General features: G+C 43.2%; 1 protein-coding gene across 1 annotated transcript in view; it reads right to left on the bottom strand.

Moving 5' to 3' along the window:
- Positions 1 to 1767: 1767 nt before the first annotated feature.
- Positions 1768 to 14294, bottom strand: part of ism2b (isthmin 2b) — a 24614-nt gene continuing 12087 nt past the window's right edge. Inside the window, exons 3-6 of the mRNA XM_061747001.1 lie at positions 8091 to 8106; positions 7514 to 7651; positions 4503 to 4571; positions 1768 to 4400 (exon numbers count right to left, since the gene is read on the bottom strand). Of these exons, the coding sequence (XP_061602985.1) occupies positions 3883 to 4400; positions 4503 to 4571; positions 7514 to 7651; positions 8091 to 8106 (741 nt within the window). The 3' untranslated portion in view covers positions 1768 to 3882. The remainder of the gene's footprint in view (positions 4401 to 4502; positions 4572 to 7513; positions 7652 to 8090; positions 8107 to 14294) is intronic.

The raw sequence follows: 14294 nt of genomic DNA, 5'->3' as shown, positions 1-14294 counted from the left end.
CAGGAGTATTTTTAAACTCTAGTATCTATACTTCTACCTGAGTAATGAATGTGAATACTGAAGACACCTCTGTTGATAGTTCAGTCTTTCAACACTTTTTTTAAATGTAAAATTATGCCCACTAAATAAAAGTAAAATAATATCGGTCAAGTTGATCTTCTGGTTAACCTCAGCGCATTAACTCGGCGGCGTGATGCACATGCCCCTCCGTAAGCTGTGAGGACAATTCGTCTTCTTTTAAAATGCAACTGCCTGGAAAACCCTCGCTCCATTCAATATGTCAGATAACATCTTTTAGCCACAGCTTTTCCAAACCTCCCCTCTCTTTTATGTTCCCCTTTCCTCTGGGTTTCTCACTCCTCTGTTTTCCCTGTCCCAGCTTTCTCCTCTGTCTACACATCTGCGGTTATTTATCTGTTATTCTGTGGCAGCAATGTGGTCCACATGTGTCTGGCTGCCCTCCACACAGTACTCATCTGTAGTCATCTTAGGAACCGCGAGGGGACTGACCCGGCTCCTTTGCCGCTCACTCAATTGGGAAATATCTCCACGTGGACGGATGAGCAGACTTAAAAGTATCATTAAAATGCACGGGCTTGATGATTTGTTGTGAATGCACTGCTTTATTTTTTCCTTCTCATCTCTTGGGTCAAAGAGAACAAGAAGAGAGGAATAGATGCTGACTGGATTTAGGGTATGTGAGAGGACTAGTAGGATTGCCTAAGTCTATGGATTTGCATTACTCTGACCTTTGAACTTTTAATCTGAGTGTAATTTAATCCTTTGGAAAGACAGCATAGATCAACCTTAAAAAGTCAGTAATGTCGGCTGCAAGTGAAGGTATAAAAGGGCTTAAGAGGTGATATATAAACAGTTCTAGTACGCCAGCCTCGTTAAACAGGGATTTCAACACGATTTTGATATCCAGCATTTATTTTTCTGTACTTCAAAGGAGTTATTATTTCTCTACTAACTTTTAGCTCCAAAGCACAAGTTAAAAATCATATATGTGGAAAATTAAATCCCCACATAAAGCGATCACAATAAGTTTGACGCATTCAAAGCTGCAGTTGATTCTTTCGCGTGCAGCAAATATGTTTTATTTCTGACCAGATTAATTTTATACTGATTAAATGCACGTAACAGTTGCCCCCAATATACTTATTTTGAATGTGACTACAGAAACAAAGCTCTATATATTCAATAAGAAGAGTTGTGTAAGGATCGGTGTGAACGACTGTGATGAAAACCACATTATAAAATGTTTTGTATAACCTGGACCTGGTTTGTTTTGTTTTTTTAAAGCAATTTTCCACTTCAGACCATTTTTACCGTACCTAACAGAATCCTGTCGTCAACGGGGTGTTAACTGTGGAAATTTGAGTTGAGATGAGAAACATTAAAGGGCACGTTCTCATTACTTCTCATCAGGGTGGACACTAACTCACGAAACCACAAAAGGTATTTACAGATTATTACAGATTCCAGCAGGTTCTGCTGAGAGGACGGGACTCGTAACATCAATCAAAGACCTGCCTTTGATGGCCTGACTTTCTATTTGATCGTTAAGAATACTTTGACATTGGAAAACACAATTATTTGCTTTCATCGTGAGATTTCAAGAGTAACTAATCTTCTTTTTTCTTCTTCTTCTTCCAAAGCATTTTGCTCTACAGCACTCTGTTTCGCTTGGCTCCCCTCTATCCTGTCTGAGGTGTGGGAAAATAAAAGACACGTTCAAAGGTCAGTTGATGAATGCAATGTCTTTATATATATATATATTTATATATATTTAATAATATTATTAATAATCATATATTTCTTCAGTATAATTGCAACAACATATTCATAGAGCACTGCAGTTCAACACAGAATGAAACACAGACGCCTGCTTTTGCTTAATGAAGTGATATGAGGCAAGAGGTTTCCCTTTGTTGACGATGCCTTCATTTTCAATCCGATTAGTGCACCAAGTTGAGTATAGAGTCATTTCAAAGATTCAGCAAACTTTAAAAAAAAAAAAAAAAGAAGAAGAAAACAGACAAATAAATACTGTACAATGCCATATATGTAAAACTAAATTAAGAAATCACAAAAAGATCATGCTTTTCTCTACACTTGTATATGTATATGCACCTTCATGCAACAATGCAGCACTTCTGGCAAGCTTCCCTTCACAATAACACTTTTATCAACAATTGGGGAAAAATAAAGTGCCTTCCTTTTTAAAACTGGCGTTTCCAAAACTCAAATGCGTATATGCATCTGGATGCAGAATTCCTGAAAAGAGGCTTAGGGCGAATACCCAAAGAATCTGAATGGATGGAAAGGACAACTCCTGGAGGTATGTAATGTTGTTAAACTGCTTTAATCGTGATGTTTGTTGATATGCATGCAGAGTTTTATAAAACTAGAGCTAAAATATGTCCTGACAGAGGTTAAAAATCAGCCTTTTCTTATCTAATGCACCATATATAATGGCAAAAGCCTGAAATATTTGGTAATGCCAACTGATTCCTGCGACCAGTACTAATTTCCTGTGTCAGTCAGGGTACCGGCCGCCGAGACTTTATTTAAGATGGAATGTCCTTTCTATCGGGTCAAATTCTGTGCATAAACCCAAAAATCACAAAGCAGACAGCCTGAGCATGTTCCAACCACACGGTGCGTTAACGGCAACTATTTTTTTAAGGGGCTCCAACTGCTTCCTGACACTGCACTAAAGCATAATCTGTTCATCAGTTCCCATCTGGATTACACAGCCAGTACACGTCCACTAAACTTCACCCCTAACACACTCTGCACAGGATCCTGAAGAGCTCCACAGACGAGGTAAATGAGCAAATGTGTTTGTCGTGGTGTGTTTGTCCCCCTGAGAACATTGTAGACTCACATCCGTCCAATGTAATCACTGCAGAACTTCTTCTTCTCCCCCTACGTTTGTGATGTAGAGTCTTAAAGGTTGGATTTACACCAACCGGCACCAACAGTCAGATTTTTATTTTATCTCTTTGGCACCCAGATCATACTGTAAATTATCCTGGATGTGAAATAATGTGAGGAAATGCATGAAATCACTGCGTACGACCACCCAAATGCTATTCTCATAAGCTTGACAAGGACACTTTAGTGTTTCAGATCCTTTTTAGCTTCAGCTCTCTAGTTGAGATGACAAATTCCTAAATGCATTGCAGTTTTCGTGCAACGTGAGAGAGAGCAGTGGCAGAAAATGTACATTACAGTGTATTCATGCAGGTATTGTTTGGATCCACTGAAGTCCCCCCTTCCCATTAAATCCTTTGTAAAGCCTCAGAGATTGAATATTGTAGCAGCATAAGTTAAGACTTTCGGATTCCCTCCCAAGCTGTTTGTTTCTTCAAAAGCTGACCAGCCTGCATTCTTATAATACCTCCTCCTTTTGAAACCAACACGAAACATGATCAGGATGTAGACCATTTGTTGTTTTAATCACAAGCACTACAGGACACCACAAAAGAAGCCGGTGGGTGGACGTGGCTCTGACGCCCAGGACAGTGTACTGAACTGAAGAATATGAGTATGGTGTGATGCCAGATGTGTAGGAGGTCGGCAAGCAATTGGACAACTGTTTTCTTTTTTTTTTTGTCCATTTATGTAAATAAGTCAAGCTTGATAGCTGGACAATGTGCCCAATCCTAACTTGAGGCAATCAGACTTCATCATTATTCATGCGAAAACCCCCAAAATCCCAATTGTAAATTTCTTCTGAGTCTTTAATGTGTTGTTAATAAACGTTGCGTGCGGTAAGTGATATTTTATGAATTTTAAAGTAGGTTGTCTCCTCTCAAATTAGGACTGGGCCCTCTGACTCTCATTAAAGTGGTAGTTTTGGCTGCGGCCCCCTCAGTACTCCCTGGCCTCCTCCAGTTCGTTCATGAACACGTCTTCGTGCGGGTTTTCGGGGCAACTCAGTCCGTTGTTGGGCGGCCGCACGGCGTGGAAGCGGCTCCAGTCCCCCTTGCACAGGATCCACGGCAGCACGTCCACTTTGAAGTGCAGCTCGTGCGAAAACTCTGCGCTGATCAGGTTCGGCGTGCCGGCGCCTTTGCCCCTCGTGATCAGCCGCCCGCGGTCGTCGTAGCAGCAGTGCTGCGCCGCCAGGGTGGACGAGTCGCTGGAGAGCGCCGAGCGGATGCAGCTGCGCGCCGAGGGCTTGTAGATGTCCAGCCGCTCCTTGGGGCCGCTGGCGTCGCGCCAGCGGAAGGGCCGGCCGCGGGCCTGGTCGTGGACGCTGACCACCGTGTACGCCGCCTCGGACGGGTAGGCGCACGGGCAGCCCGGCAGCTCCGACAGAACCTGGTGCAGGTACTTCTGCAGGAAGTCGCTTTTACAATTGAGCCATTTCTCACAGCTGTCTACATCTGTCAGGAGAAGAGAAGACAATGGAAGTCAAATTGTGTTTTTTTATGATGGGTGATATAATGAAGAGGTCATAAACGAGCTGGATCTGCTATGACGCTTACCTGTTCCAAAAGGCTCGGTGCCATTCTCCATCTCGAAGGGGAAAGGCTCCACTACAGCGTTAACATCACCTGCAGAGGATATTTGATTTGAGTTGATTTGATTTTTATTTGTCTCAGACATGCACAAGCATAAAACAAACGGTATATATAATAATTAGGGCTGTGCGATTAATCGATTTTAAATCTAAATCGGATTTATTAATCAAGACGATGTTAAAAAAAGGAAAATCGGAAAATCGATTTTCCTTTTTTGCAGCTGGCTGCATTACAGACAGAGCTCGTCTAGTCATCTTTGTTTGGTCAAGAAAATTGTAAATGTTGTCACTTTACTAAACTCAAGGAGGATTTACAGTATCTTTCAATTGCACTTAATTCCCAATAGGGAAATCTGTTTGCTATTTTTCTTTAGAAATAAAGATAAAATATTTGAAACAATTTATTCCATTGTCTTTTGTAGTTTTAACAAAAAAATCTAAATGGAAAATCGGGTTTTTAGAGAAAAAAATCTGGATTTTATTTTTGTCCAAAATCGCCCAGCCCTAATAATAATATTAAAATAAATAGCACATTGCGATGATGAAGTGCAAGTTCAAGAAGGAGCTGAAGGAAGCAAAGCTTATCAAGTTCAGCCCCCCCTACATACATACATACACATACACACCTATACATATACCCATTCATTTACACACACTTGGGTGTGTAATGGCTAGCAGGTGTAGGTTATAAGTGCTAAACTACAGCGATGATAACCTACACCTAGAAAACAAGTTCGGTCAAATTGCCTGATATCTTTAATATCATTGCGCTGGATCAACTGCCAGGTGGTAACCACGGCAACGGAGATTCAGAGAAGTGCCGGCTACCGCAGGACGGTAAAGACCAGAAGTCCGGCAAATCTTAATATATATATATCGTATATGTAGCTTAATAAAACAATTTAAGAAACTATCTGTGGACTTTGATTCTTTGAAACAAATATATTTCCTGTTTGTTACTGCAGCATAGCAGAGCGGAGCTGAGCGGACTAGCATATCTCCCGTTGCTAAGTCGTATCTCAGGTCCGTCCTAGTTACTGGAGAATCAACACTGTGTCCATTGCATAAGGACCTTATGGGATGGTAGTGATTGTTCCAGGTATTAGCAGAGACGTTCAATAAACGAGACAGCCCACTACGGTTCTGTTTCCTGTATCTGTGTCACGTGACTGTCCCGCCCCTTTAGGAGACCGGAAGTATGTCCTGAGTCTATTGAGTCCTATGGGAAAAGTGAACGTGAGCACAGATTATTACCAATTCCTTCGCCCCATAGTAACCTAAGCAAATATGGGATCCATTTTCCAAAAGCCACAAACCTTCTGAACATTCTGACACCAAAATGGCAATTTTCAGACCGACAGATTAGGAGAAAATGAACTTTGTTTGAGACCTGTCTCTGTCTGAGCAACACACTCTCGCGAGATTTGGCTCTCATCGTTTTCCCATCGGATAAAATGAAGTTTAAAACTAAAATAAAACTTGCTTCTTTGCTTAATAATACTGTTATTTTTATTATTTAAGTCTTTTTGGAAGAAAGTTGTACTGTATCTAGTGTTGTATGTTCCAAAACGATGTGGGGAGAGGGTCGACCATGCTCACTTAGGAGACAGGAAGTGGATACCATTTCATACCATTGGCAGTAACGGCAATGCGCTATCTTCTGTAGAGAGTATCTTTGGTATTAGTCAGACCCTCAGGTGTTACCAAGGAAACTGAGTTATGGCTTGTTAAAAAACTTTGTAATTTACCAGGTTGCAACGGCTGCAGACGAGAGATTGAATAGTCCACTCAGCCGCTCAGCTGTGGCTTGTTATAAAACTAATGATTTCAACTGAAAACACATTAAATCATGAATAACTGATTTAGTATTTATGTTTTTTGGTAAATGACCGTGGTATAAGTGGGATAATGCCCTTCGAGGTGTGTACATTATCAGAAATATATGGATTATTATATGATCCCTTACATATACATTCACGCATACATACATACATACATACATACATACATACATACATACATACATGCATGCATGCATGCATGCATGCATGCATGCATGCATGCATGCATGCATGCATGCATGCATGCATACATACATACATACATACATACATACATACATACATACATACATACATACATACATACATACATACATACATACATACATACATACATACATACATACACACACAGATACAGACACACATTTAGTTAGTAAGTTAGTTATTTAGTTAATATTTATTTGGGTCAATCACAAACAAAAATCAACAAACAAGATAACACAGGTTTTTCCCTGGTCAACATTGTGATTATTTTGACCGAAAAGGTCTGGGCTTTAAGCATAAAGCTTATCTTGCCCACCTTTTAACAGAATAGAATATACAAGAAGAACAAATGAAGTATCATAAGTCTACACAAAATAATAATAATAATAATAATAATAATAATAATAATAATAATAATAATAATAATAATAATAATAATAATAATGATGATGATGATGATGATGATGATGATGATGATGATGATGATGATGATGATGATGATGATGATGATGATGATGATAATAATAATAATAGTAATAATTATTATTATTATCAATAATAGCAATAGCAATAATATGATAATAATAATAATGATAGCTCTGAAAACAGAAAGTGAAAAGATGCTAATGAAACCGGCAAAACCAATTTAAGTTGTCATTTTATCTCATGCATGTGTGCATTCTTCTTTGTTTGCTTATTGTGTTTCTATATACCGGTATGTGTCCATTACCTTTGCTTTGAATAATATCTTGTATGCTTTTATTGAATTTGCTAGTTTAAGGTTGTTATCTAATGAGTTCCACAGTTTTACTCCTAAAACAGATATACATCTGCCCTTTGCATTTGTTCTTATTGCTGTCATGTCAATCATTGCTTCATTCATATATTCATATATTGCATATTCATACAATTGAAGGCATCATCTCACCTGGGCACGGGTCCAGGTCACACTTGGAGGCCTCCGTCAGGGTGCAGGAGTAGCCGCAGGACTTGGTCCTCTTCCTCTCGCCGTGTCCGCAGGTGACGGAGCAGGGAGACCACGGTGTCCAGTCGTCGGAGTCCTTCTCTGTGGGCGACAGAGCAGCTCATTCATCACTATATGGTGCAGGAAAAAACGTTTCCCTTCTGGGATCAGATAAGGTCTGCTTTTTATGAGTTTATAGAAGGTGTTTATACAAGAGTGGGGAAAAAGAAAACAACCAAACAAAACTCTTTTGTTTTGACATGAATTCAAGCGCTTTAATCATTTTAATTCAAAGCTTGCAAGTTTCCCCGAACGATTTTCCCCTCTTTTTTTAGCCGCTCCACTTGCAAACCCGTGGCCTTTTTTTTTAAATTAGAGGGAGAAAAGCCTCGCTGGGACTCTGCCTGCCTCTGCACCATAGATTCTTGTGGTGTTAATAACACCGAGAAACAAGTCGTTCCTGATTAAAGGCGACGCGGGTGCAGAAATACCAGCCTGGGTGTAGCGAGCACCCAATTTCCCCTTTGTGGGCAATGCCAACTTGCCATGTGGCCACACTGCGAATAAGGTACGTTGAGAGTTGTAATTACAGAAGGAGCTAAGGTTGGAGTCCTGGATTTATGTTCCCTGAGTTTTTAGATGTGATCACTGGATGGTAAGAATGGGCGATATTTTACCGTTCACGATAAACCGTCAAAAAAATACCCCACGGTAAGAATTTGTATCTCACGGTAAAAATGATAAATTCCCGTTGATGATGTTTTTGTGTAAAGCTGATTTATGGTGAAGGAAGGAAGGAAGGAAGGAAGGAAGGAAGGAAGGAAGGAAGGAAGGAAGGAAGGAAGGAAGGAAGATGGAAGGAAGGAAGGAAGGAAGGAAGGAAGGAAGGAAGGAAGATGGAAGGAAGGAAGGAAGGAAGGAAGGAAGGAAGGAAGGAAGGAAGGAAGGAAGGAAGGAAGGAAGGAAGGAAGGAAGGAAGGAAGGAAGGAAGGAAGATGGAAGGAAGGAAGGAAGGAAGGAAGGAAGGAAGATGGAAGGAAGGAAGGAAGGAAGGAAGGAAGGAAGGAAGGAAGGAAGGAAGGAAGATGGAAGGAAGGAAGGAAGGAAGGAAGGAAGGAAGATGGAAGGAAGGAAGGAAGGAAGGAAGGAAGGAAGGAAGGAAGGAAGGAAGGAAGGAAGATGGAAGGAAGATGGAGGAAGGAAGGAAGGAAGGAAGGAAGGAGGAAGGAAGGAAGGAAGAGGGAGGAAGGAAGGAAGGAAGGAAGGAAGGAGGAAGGAAGGAAGGAAGGAAGATGGAGGAAGGAAGGAAGGAATGAAGGAAGGAAGGAAGGAAGATGGAGGAAGGAAGGAGGAAGGAAGGAAGGAAGCAGGAAGGAAGGAAGGAAAGAAGGAAGGAAGGATGGAAGGAAGGAAGGATGGAAGGAAGGAAGGAAGGAAGGAAGGAAGGAAGGAAGGAAGGAAGGAAGGAAGGAAGGAAGGAAGATGGAAGGAAGGAAGGAAGGAAGGAAGGAAGGAAGGAAGATGGAAGGAAGGAAGGAAGGAAGGAAGGAAGGAAGGAAGGAAGGAAGGAAGGAAGGAAGGAAGGAAGGAAGGAAGGAAGGAAGGAAGGAAGGAAGGAAGATGGAAGGAAGATGGAGGAAGGAAGGAAGGAAGGAAGGAGGAAGGAAGGAAGGAAGAGGGAGGAAGGAAGGAAGGAAGGAAGGAAGGAGGAAGGAAGGAAGGAAGGAAGATGGAGGAAGGAAGGAAGGAATGAAGGAAGGAAGGAAGGAAGATGGAGGAAGGAAGGAGGGAGGAAGGAAGGAAGGAAGGAAGGAAGATGGAAGGAAGGAAGGAAGGAAGGAAGGAAGGAAGGAAGGAAGGAAGGAAGGAAGGAAGATGGAAGGAAGGAAGGAAGGAAGGAAGGAAGGAAGGAAGGAAGGAAGGAAGATGGAAGGAAGGAAGGAAGGAAGGAAGGAAGGAAGATGGAAGGAAGGAAGGAAGGAAGGAAGGAAGGAAGGAAGGAAGATGGAAGGAAGGAAGGAAGGAAGGAAGGAAGGAAGGAAGGAAGATGGAAGGAAGATGGAGGAAGGAAGGAAGGAAGGAAGGAAGGAAGGAGGAAGGAAGGAAGGAAGAGGGAGGAAGGAAGGAAGGAAGGAAGGAAGGAGGAAGGAAGGAAGGAAGGAAGATGGAGGAAGGAAGGAAGGAATGAAGGAAGGAAGGAAGGAAGATGGAGGAAGGAAGGAGGAAGGAAGGAAGGAAGCAGGAAGGAAGGAAGGAAAGAAGGAAGGAAGGATGGAAGGAAGGAAGGATGGAAGGAAGATGGAGGAAGGAAGGAAAGAAGGAAGGAAGGATGGAAGGATGGAAGGAAGATGGAGGAAGGAAGGAAGGAAGATGGAGGAAGGAAGGAGGAAGGAAGGAAGGAAGGAAGCAGGAAGGAAGGAAGGATGGAAGGAAGATGGAGGAAGGAAAGAAGGAAGGAAGGATGGAAGGAAGGAAGGAAGATAGAGTAAGGAAGGAAGGAAGGAAGGAAGGAAGGAAGGAAGGAAGGAAGGAAGGAAGGAAGGAAGGAAGGAAGATAGAGTAAGGAAGGAAGGAAGGAAGGAAGGAAGATGGAGGAAGGAAGGAAAGAAGGAAGGAAGGAAGCAGGAAGGAAGATAGAGTAAGGAAGGAAGGAAGGAAGGAAGGAAGATGGAGGAAGGAAGGAAAGAAGGAAGGAAGGATGGAAGGAAGGAAGATGGAGGAAAGAAGGAAGGATGAAGGAAGGAAAGAAGGAAGGAAGGAGGAAGGAAGGAAGGATGTAAGGAAGATGGAGGAAGGAAGGAAAGAAGGAAGGAAGGATGGAAGGAAGGAAGGAAGGAAGATGGAGGAAGGAAGCAGGAAGGAAGGAAGGGACGGCCGTCGCCGGCCGGAAGGCTGGAAGGAAGATGGAGGAAGGAAGAAGAGGAAGGAAGGAAGGAAGGATGGAAGGATGGGAAGGAAGAAGGAAGATGGAGGAAGAGAAGGAGGAGGAAGGAGGAAGGAAGGAAGGAAGGAAGCAGGAAGGAAGATGGAGGAAGGAAAGAAGGAAGGAAGGATGGAAGGAAGGAAGGAAGATAGAGTAAGGAAGGAAGGAGGAAGGAAGGAAGGAAGGAAGGAAGGAAGGAAGGAATAGAGTAAGGAAGGAAGGAAGGAAGGAAGATGGAGGAAGGAAGGAAAGAAGGAAGGAAGGCCAAGTCCTCTGCCTGCCTCACCTCGACTCGGAAGGCAGGAAGGAAGAGACGAGGAAGGAAGGAAGGCTGCAGGCATGCTGCCTTCAGGAAAGGAAGGAAGGAAGGAAGGAAGAAGGAAGGAAGAGAAGGAAGGAAGGAAGGAAGGAAGGAAGGAAGATCGAGTAAGGAAGCTGAAGGAAGGAAGGAAGCGATCCTCCTCCTTCCTCATTCTTCCTCCTCCGGCAGGCCTTCCTGCATCTTCCGGCAGTCCTTCCTGCACTTCTACCGTTCCTTCCTGCCTCTTCCTTCGTCCGTTCCTCATTCTGCCTTCCTCCCTCCTTCCTTCCTGTCATGTCCTTCCTTCCTCATTGCTGTCCCTCCGTCCTGCATCCTTCCTTCCTCATTCTTCCTGTCCTTGCCTTCCTTCCTTCCTTCCTCATTGTCCTTCCGTCCTTCCTTCCTGCCTTCCTCCCTCTCATTCTTTCCTTCCTTCCTTCCTCACTCTACCTTCCGTCCATCCTTCTGCCGTGCCTTCCTTCCTTCCTTCCTCATTCGTCCTGCCGGTCCCTCCTAGAAGGATGGAAGGAAGGAAGATGGAGGAAGGAAGGAAGGAATCCTTCCTTCCGTCTTCCTTCTTCCTTCCTTCCTTCCTTCCTTCCTTCCTTCCTCATTCTTCCTTCCGTGCCCTCCTTCCGTCCTTCGAAGCCGCCCATCGCCCCTTCAGCCTTGCCTTCCTCATGTCTTCCTTCCTTCCTTCCTTCCTGTCCTCATTGTTCCTTCCTTCCTTCCTTCCGGCCTTCCTTCCTTCCTTCCTTCCTTTCCTTCCTTCCTTGAAGAAGAAGAAGGAAGGAAGGCTCACTCGACCGGTCCTTCCATGCCTGCCTGTCCTCGTCTGCCTTCCTTCCTGCCTTCCTGTCCTCATTCTGTCCTTCCTTCCCTCCGTCCGTCCTTCAGTCCTTCCTGCCTCATTCTTCCTTCCTTCCTTCCTTCCTTCCTTCCTTCCTCCTTCTTCCTTCCTTCCTTCCTTCCGTTCCTTCCTTCCTGCCTTCCTTGCCCTTCCCCCTTCCTCCTTGCAGGAAGGAGGAACTCCCTCAGCCTAAAAATATACCCCCCCCATGGTAGTGTCAACATGCTGCTATGCGCACTGCAGAGACTAAGCCCCTTTCTAGTTGAAAAGATGGAGCTGAATTGGTATTTTTTTTACTCGTCATATTACTCGTACTCGGGTCACCCATGCCCAGAAATGATCGTGATACATTTTTTAGTCCATACCACCCATCCCTACTTGATGGGCATTGTTAGCCCTTCGCTGACTTTTGCATATGTGTAAGAGTCAACCTGAGGAAATGGATATGTGCGTAGGGTTCAAGTAAAACTTGGTCCACGTTAGATTACAACTTTAGGGATAAAATGTGTTGGAACAGACACAGATTTGTATCGTAAAGGAAAGGCTCTGCACTGTCGTTCAATTATCTACAGTAGGATTCTCATTCCTTTCCTCTCACTGTAATTGACTATGTACAAGTCGTCTCTACTTCTCCTCTCATTATTTACTATTTTTACCACTGAATAAGTTGTCTATGCAGCCTGAGACACAACACAAGTTATGCGGTGCCCTTAAAGCCCCCCGAAATTCTTGCACCGATTCAAAGGGCTGAGCCGCAGAGGGCAGTGAGGGCCGCCAGGGTCTGAAGGGGGGCCCAAGGGGTCCCGGGGAAAGGATGAAAGAGCTGGCCAAATGGCCGCTGTCATCCTGCGTTCCCAGTCTGCCCTCTAATTGTTCCCAAGCAGAGGGATGTTTTGTCCCAGGAAACAGTGCCGGCCTCACGCTGCCATTAGCGAGCGCATCGAACCCATCTTCAAAAGATAGGCCTCTGCAACCGGCACGACCAGTGTCGACTTCAAAGTACCCATGACCCGCCATGTCCTCACGGTCGAGTGCTCATGCTGCCTCACTTGCTGGCATCATTTGGCGCTTCTCTGACTGTGAAGATAGTCATCAGGCAACCTCAAAACGCAACCACTCTGTGGTTCTCCCGCATTCCCCCCTTTCTTTTTCTCAGACCCATTTATCCTCCTTATCCATCATCTATTTCACTTGTTCCCAACCTTTTTTCCTTGTTCCCCCCTTACTTGTGTCTAAGACCAGCCGGGCCCCCGACCCGTACGTACTAGCACCAAAATAGTCTTTATTTGAAAAAATGAACATTAATTAGGTTCTTTTTATACATTTCTCTTTGGTTTACTCTCTATACATATGACTTTGTTTTTTTCCAATGTCACCAATGTATAAAATATGCACAAAAGGACATAAAAGGTAGGAATGGGCGATATTTTACCGTTCACGATGTACCGTCAAAAAAAATTCCCCACGGTAAGAATTTGTATCTCACGGTAAAAACGATAAATTCCCGTTGATGATGTTTTTGTGTAAAGCTGTTTTATGGTTCTGTGTTAAATCCACGCACAACGTACGTGAAGGAAGGAAGGAAGGAAGGAAGGAAGGAAGGAAGGAAGGAAGGAAGGAAGGAAGGAAGGAAGGAAGGAAGGAAGGAAGAAAACAAGGAAAGAAGGAAGGGAGAAAACAAGGAAAGAAGGGAGGAAGGGAGAAAAGAGGAAGGGAAGAAGGAAGGAGAGAGCTGGAGGAAAGAAGGAAGGAAGGAAGGAAGGAAGGAAGGAAGGAAGGAAGGAAGGAAGGAAGGAAGGAAGGAAGGAAGGAAGGAAGGAAGGAAGGAAGGAAGGAAGGAAGGAAGGAAGGAAGGAAAGGAGAAGGAAGGGAGAAAAGAGGAAGGGAAGAAGGAAGGAAGGGAGAAAAGAAGGAAGGAAGGAAGGAAGGAAGGAAGGAAGGAAGGAAGGAAGGAAGGAAGGAAGGAAGGAAGGAAGGAAGGGAGAAAACAAGGAAAGAAGGAAGGAAGGGAGAAAAGAAGGAAGGAAGGAAGGAAGGAAGGAAGGAAGGAAGGAAGGAAGGAAGGAAGGAAGGAAGGAAGGAAGGAAGGAAGGAAAGGAGAAGGAAGGGAGAAAAGAGGAAGGGAAGAAGGAAGGAAGGGAGAAAAGAAGGAAGGAAGGAAGGAAGGAAGGAAGGAAGGAAGGAAGGAAGAAAGGAAGAAAGGAAGAAAGGAAGAAAGGAAGAAAGGAAGAAAGAAAGAAAGAAAAAAGGATAAATTCCCGTTGATGACGTTTTTGTGTAACAAACATGGTGGATCTGAGAGTGAGATAGATTTATATTTACAAAGGTGGAGTTGAATTGGTATTTTTTTTATCGTCATTTTTATCGTTATCGGGATAAATGCCAGAAATTATCATGATACATTTTTTAGTCCATACCGCCCATCTCTAATAAAAGGACATAAAAATATTTCTGAAAAATGTCTCTTTTAATATGAGACCAATTTTTTTAAACATTTTTCTTTAACAACCTGTTGGAGTAGATTAAATGTTGAGTAACGATATAATAATAAGGAATTAAATCATTTCCTGTGTTTGTCACCAGTGTATAAAAAACACAAAAAATATTCAAGACATTCATAAATTATTCCTAACAATGTCTTATGAATGTCTCATTCGCAAATAATAATATA

This window comes from Cololabis saira, chromosome 18, assembly GCF_033807715.1.
Source record: "Cololabis saira isolate AMF1-May2022 chromosome 18, fColSai1.1, whole genome shotgun sequence".
Lineage (NCBI taxonomy): Eukaryota > Metazoa > Chordata > Actinopteri > Beloniformes > Belonidae > Cololabis > Cololabis saira.
This window is presented reverse-complemented; position numbering and strand designations above follow the sequence as displayed.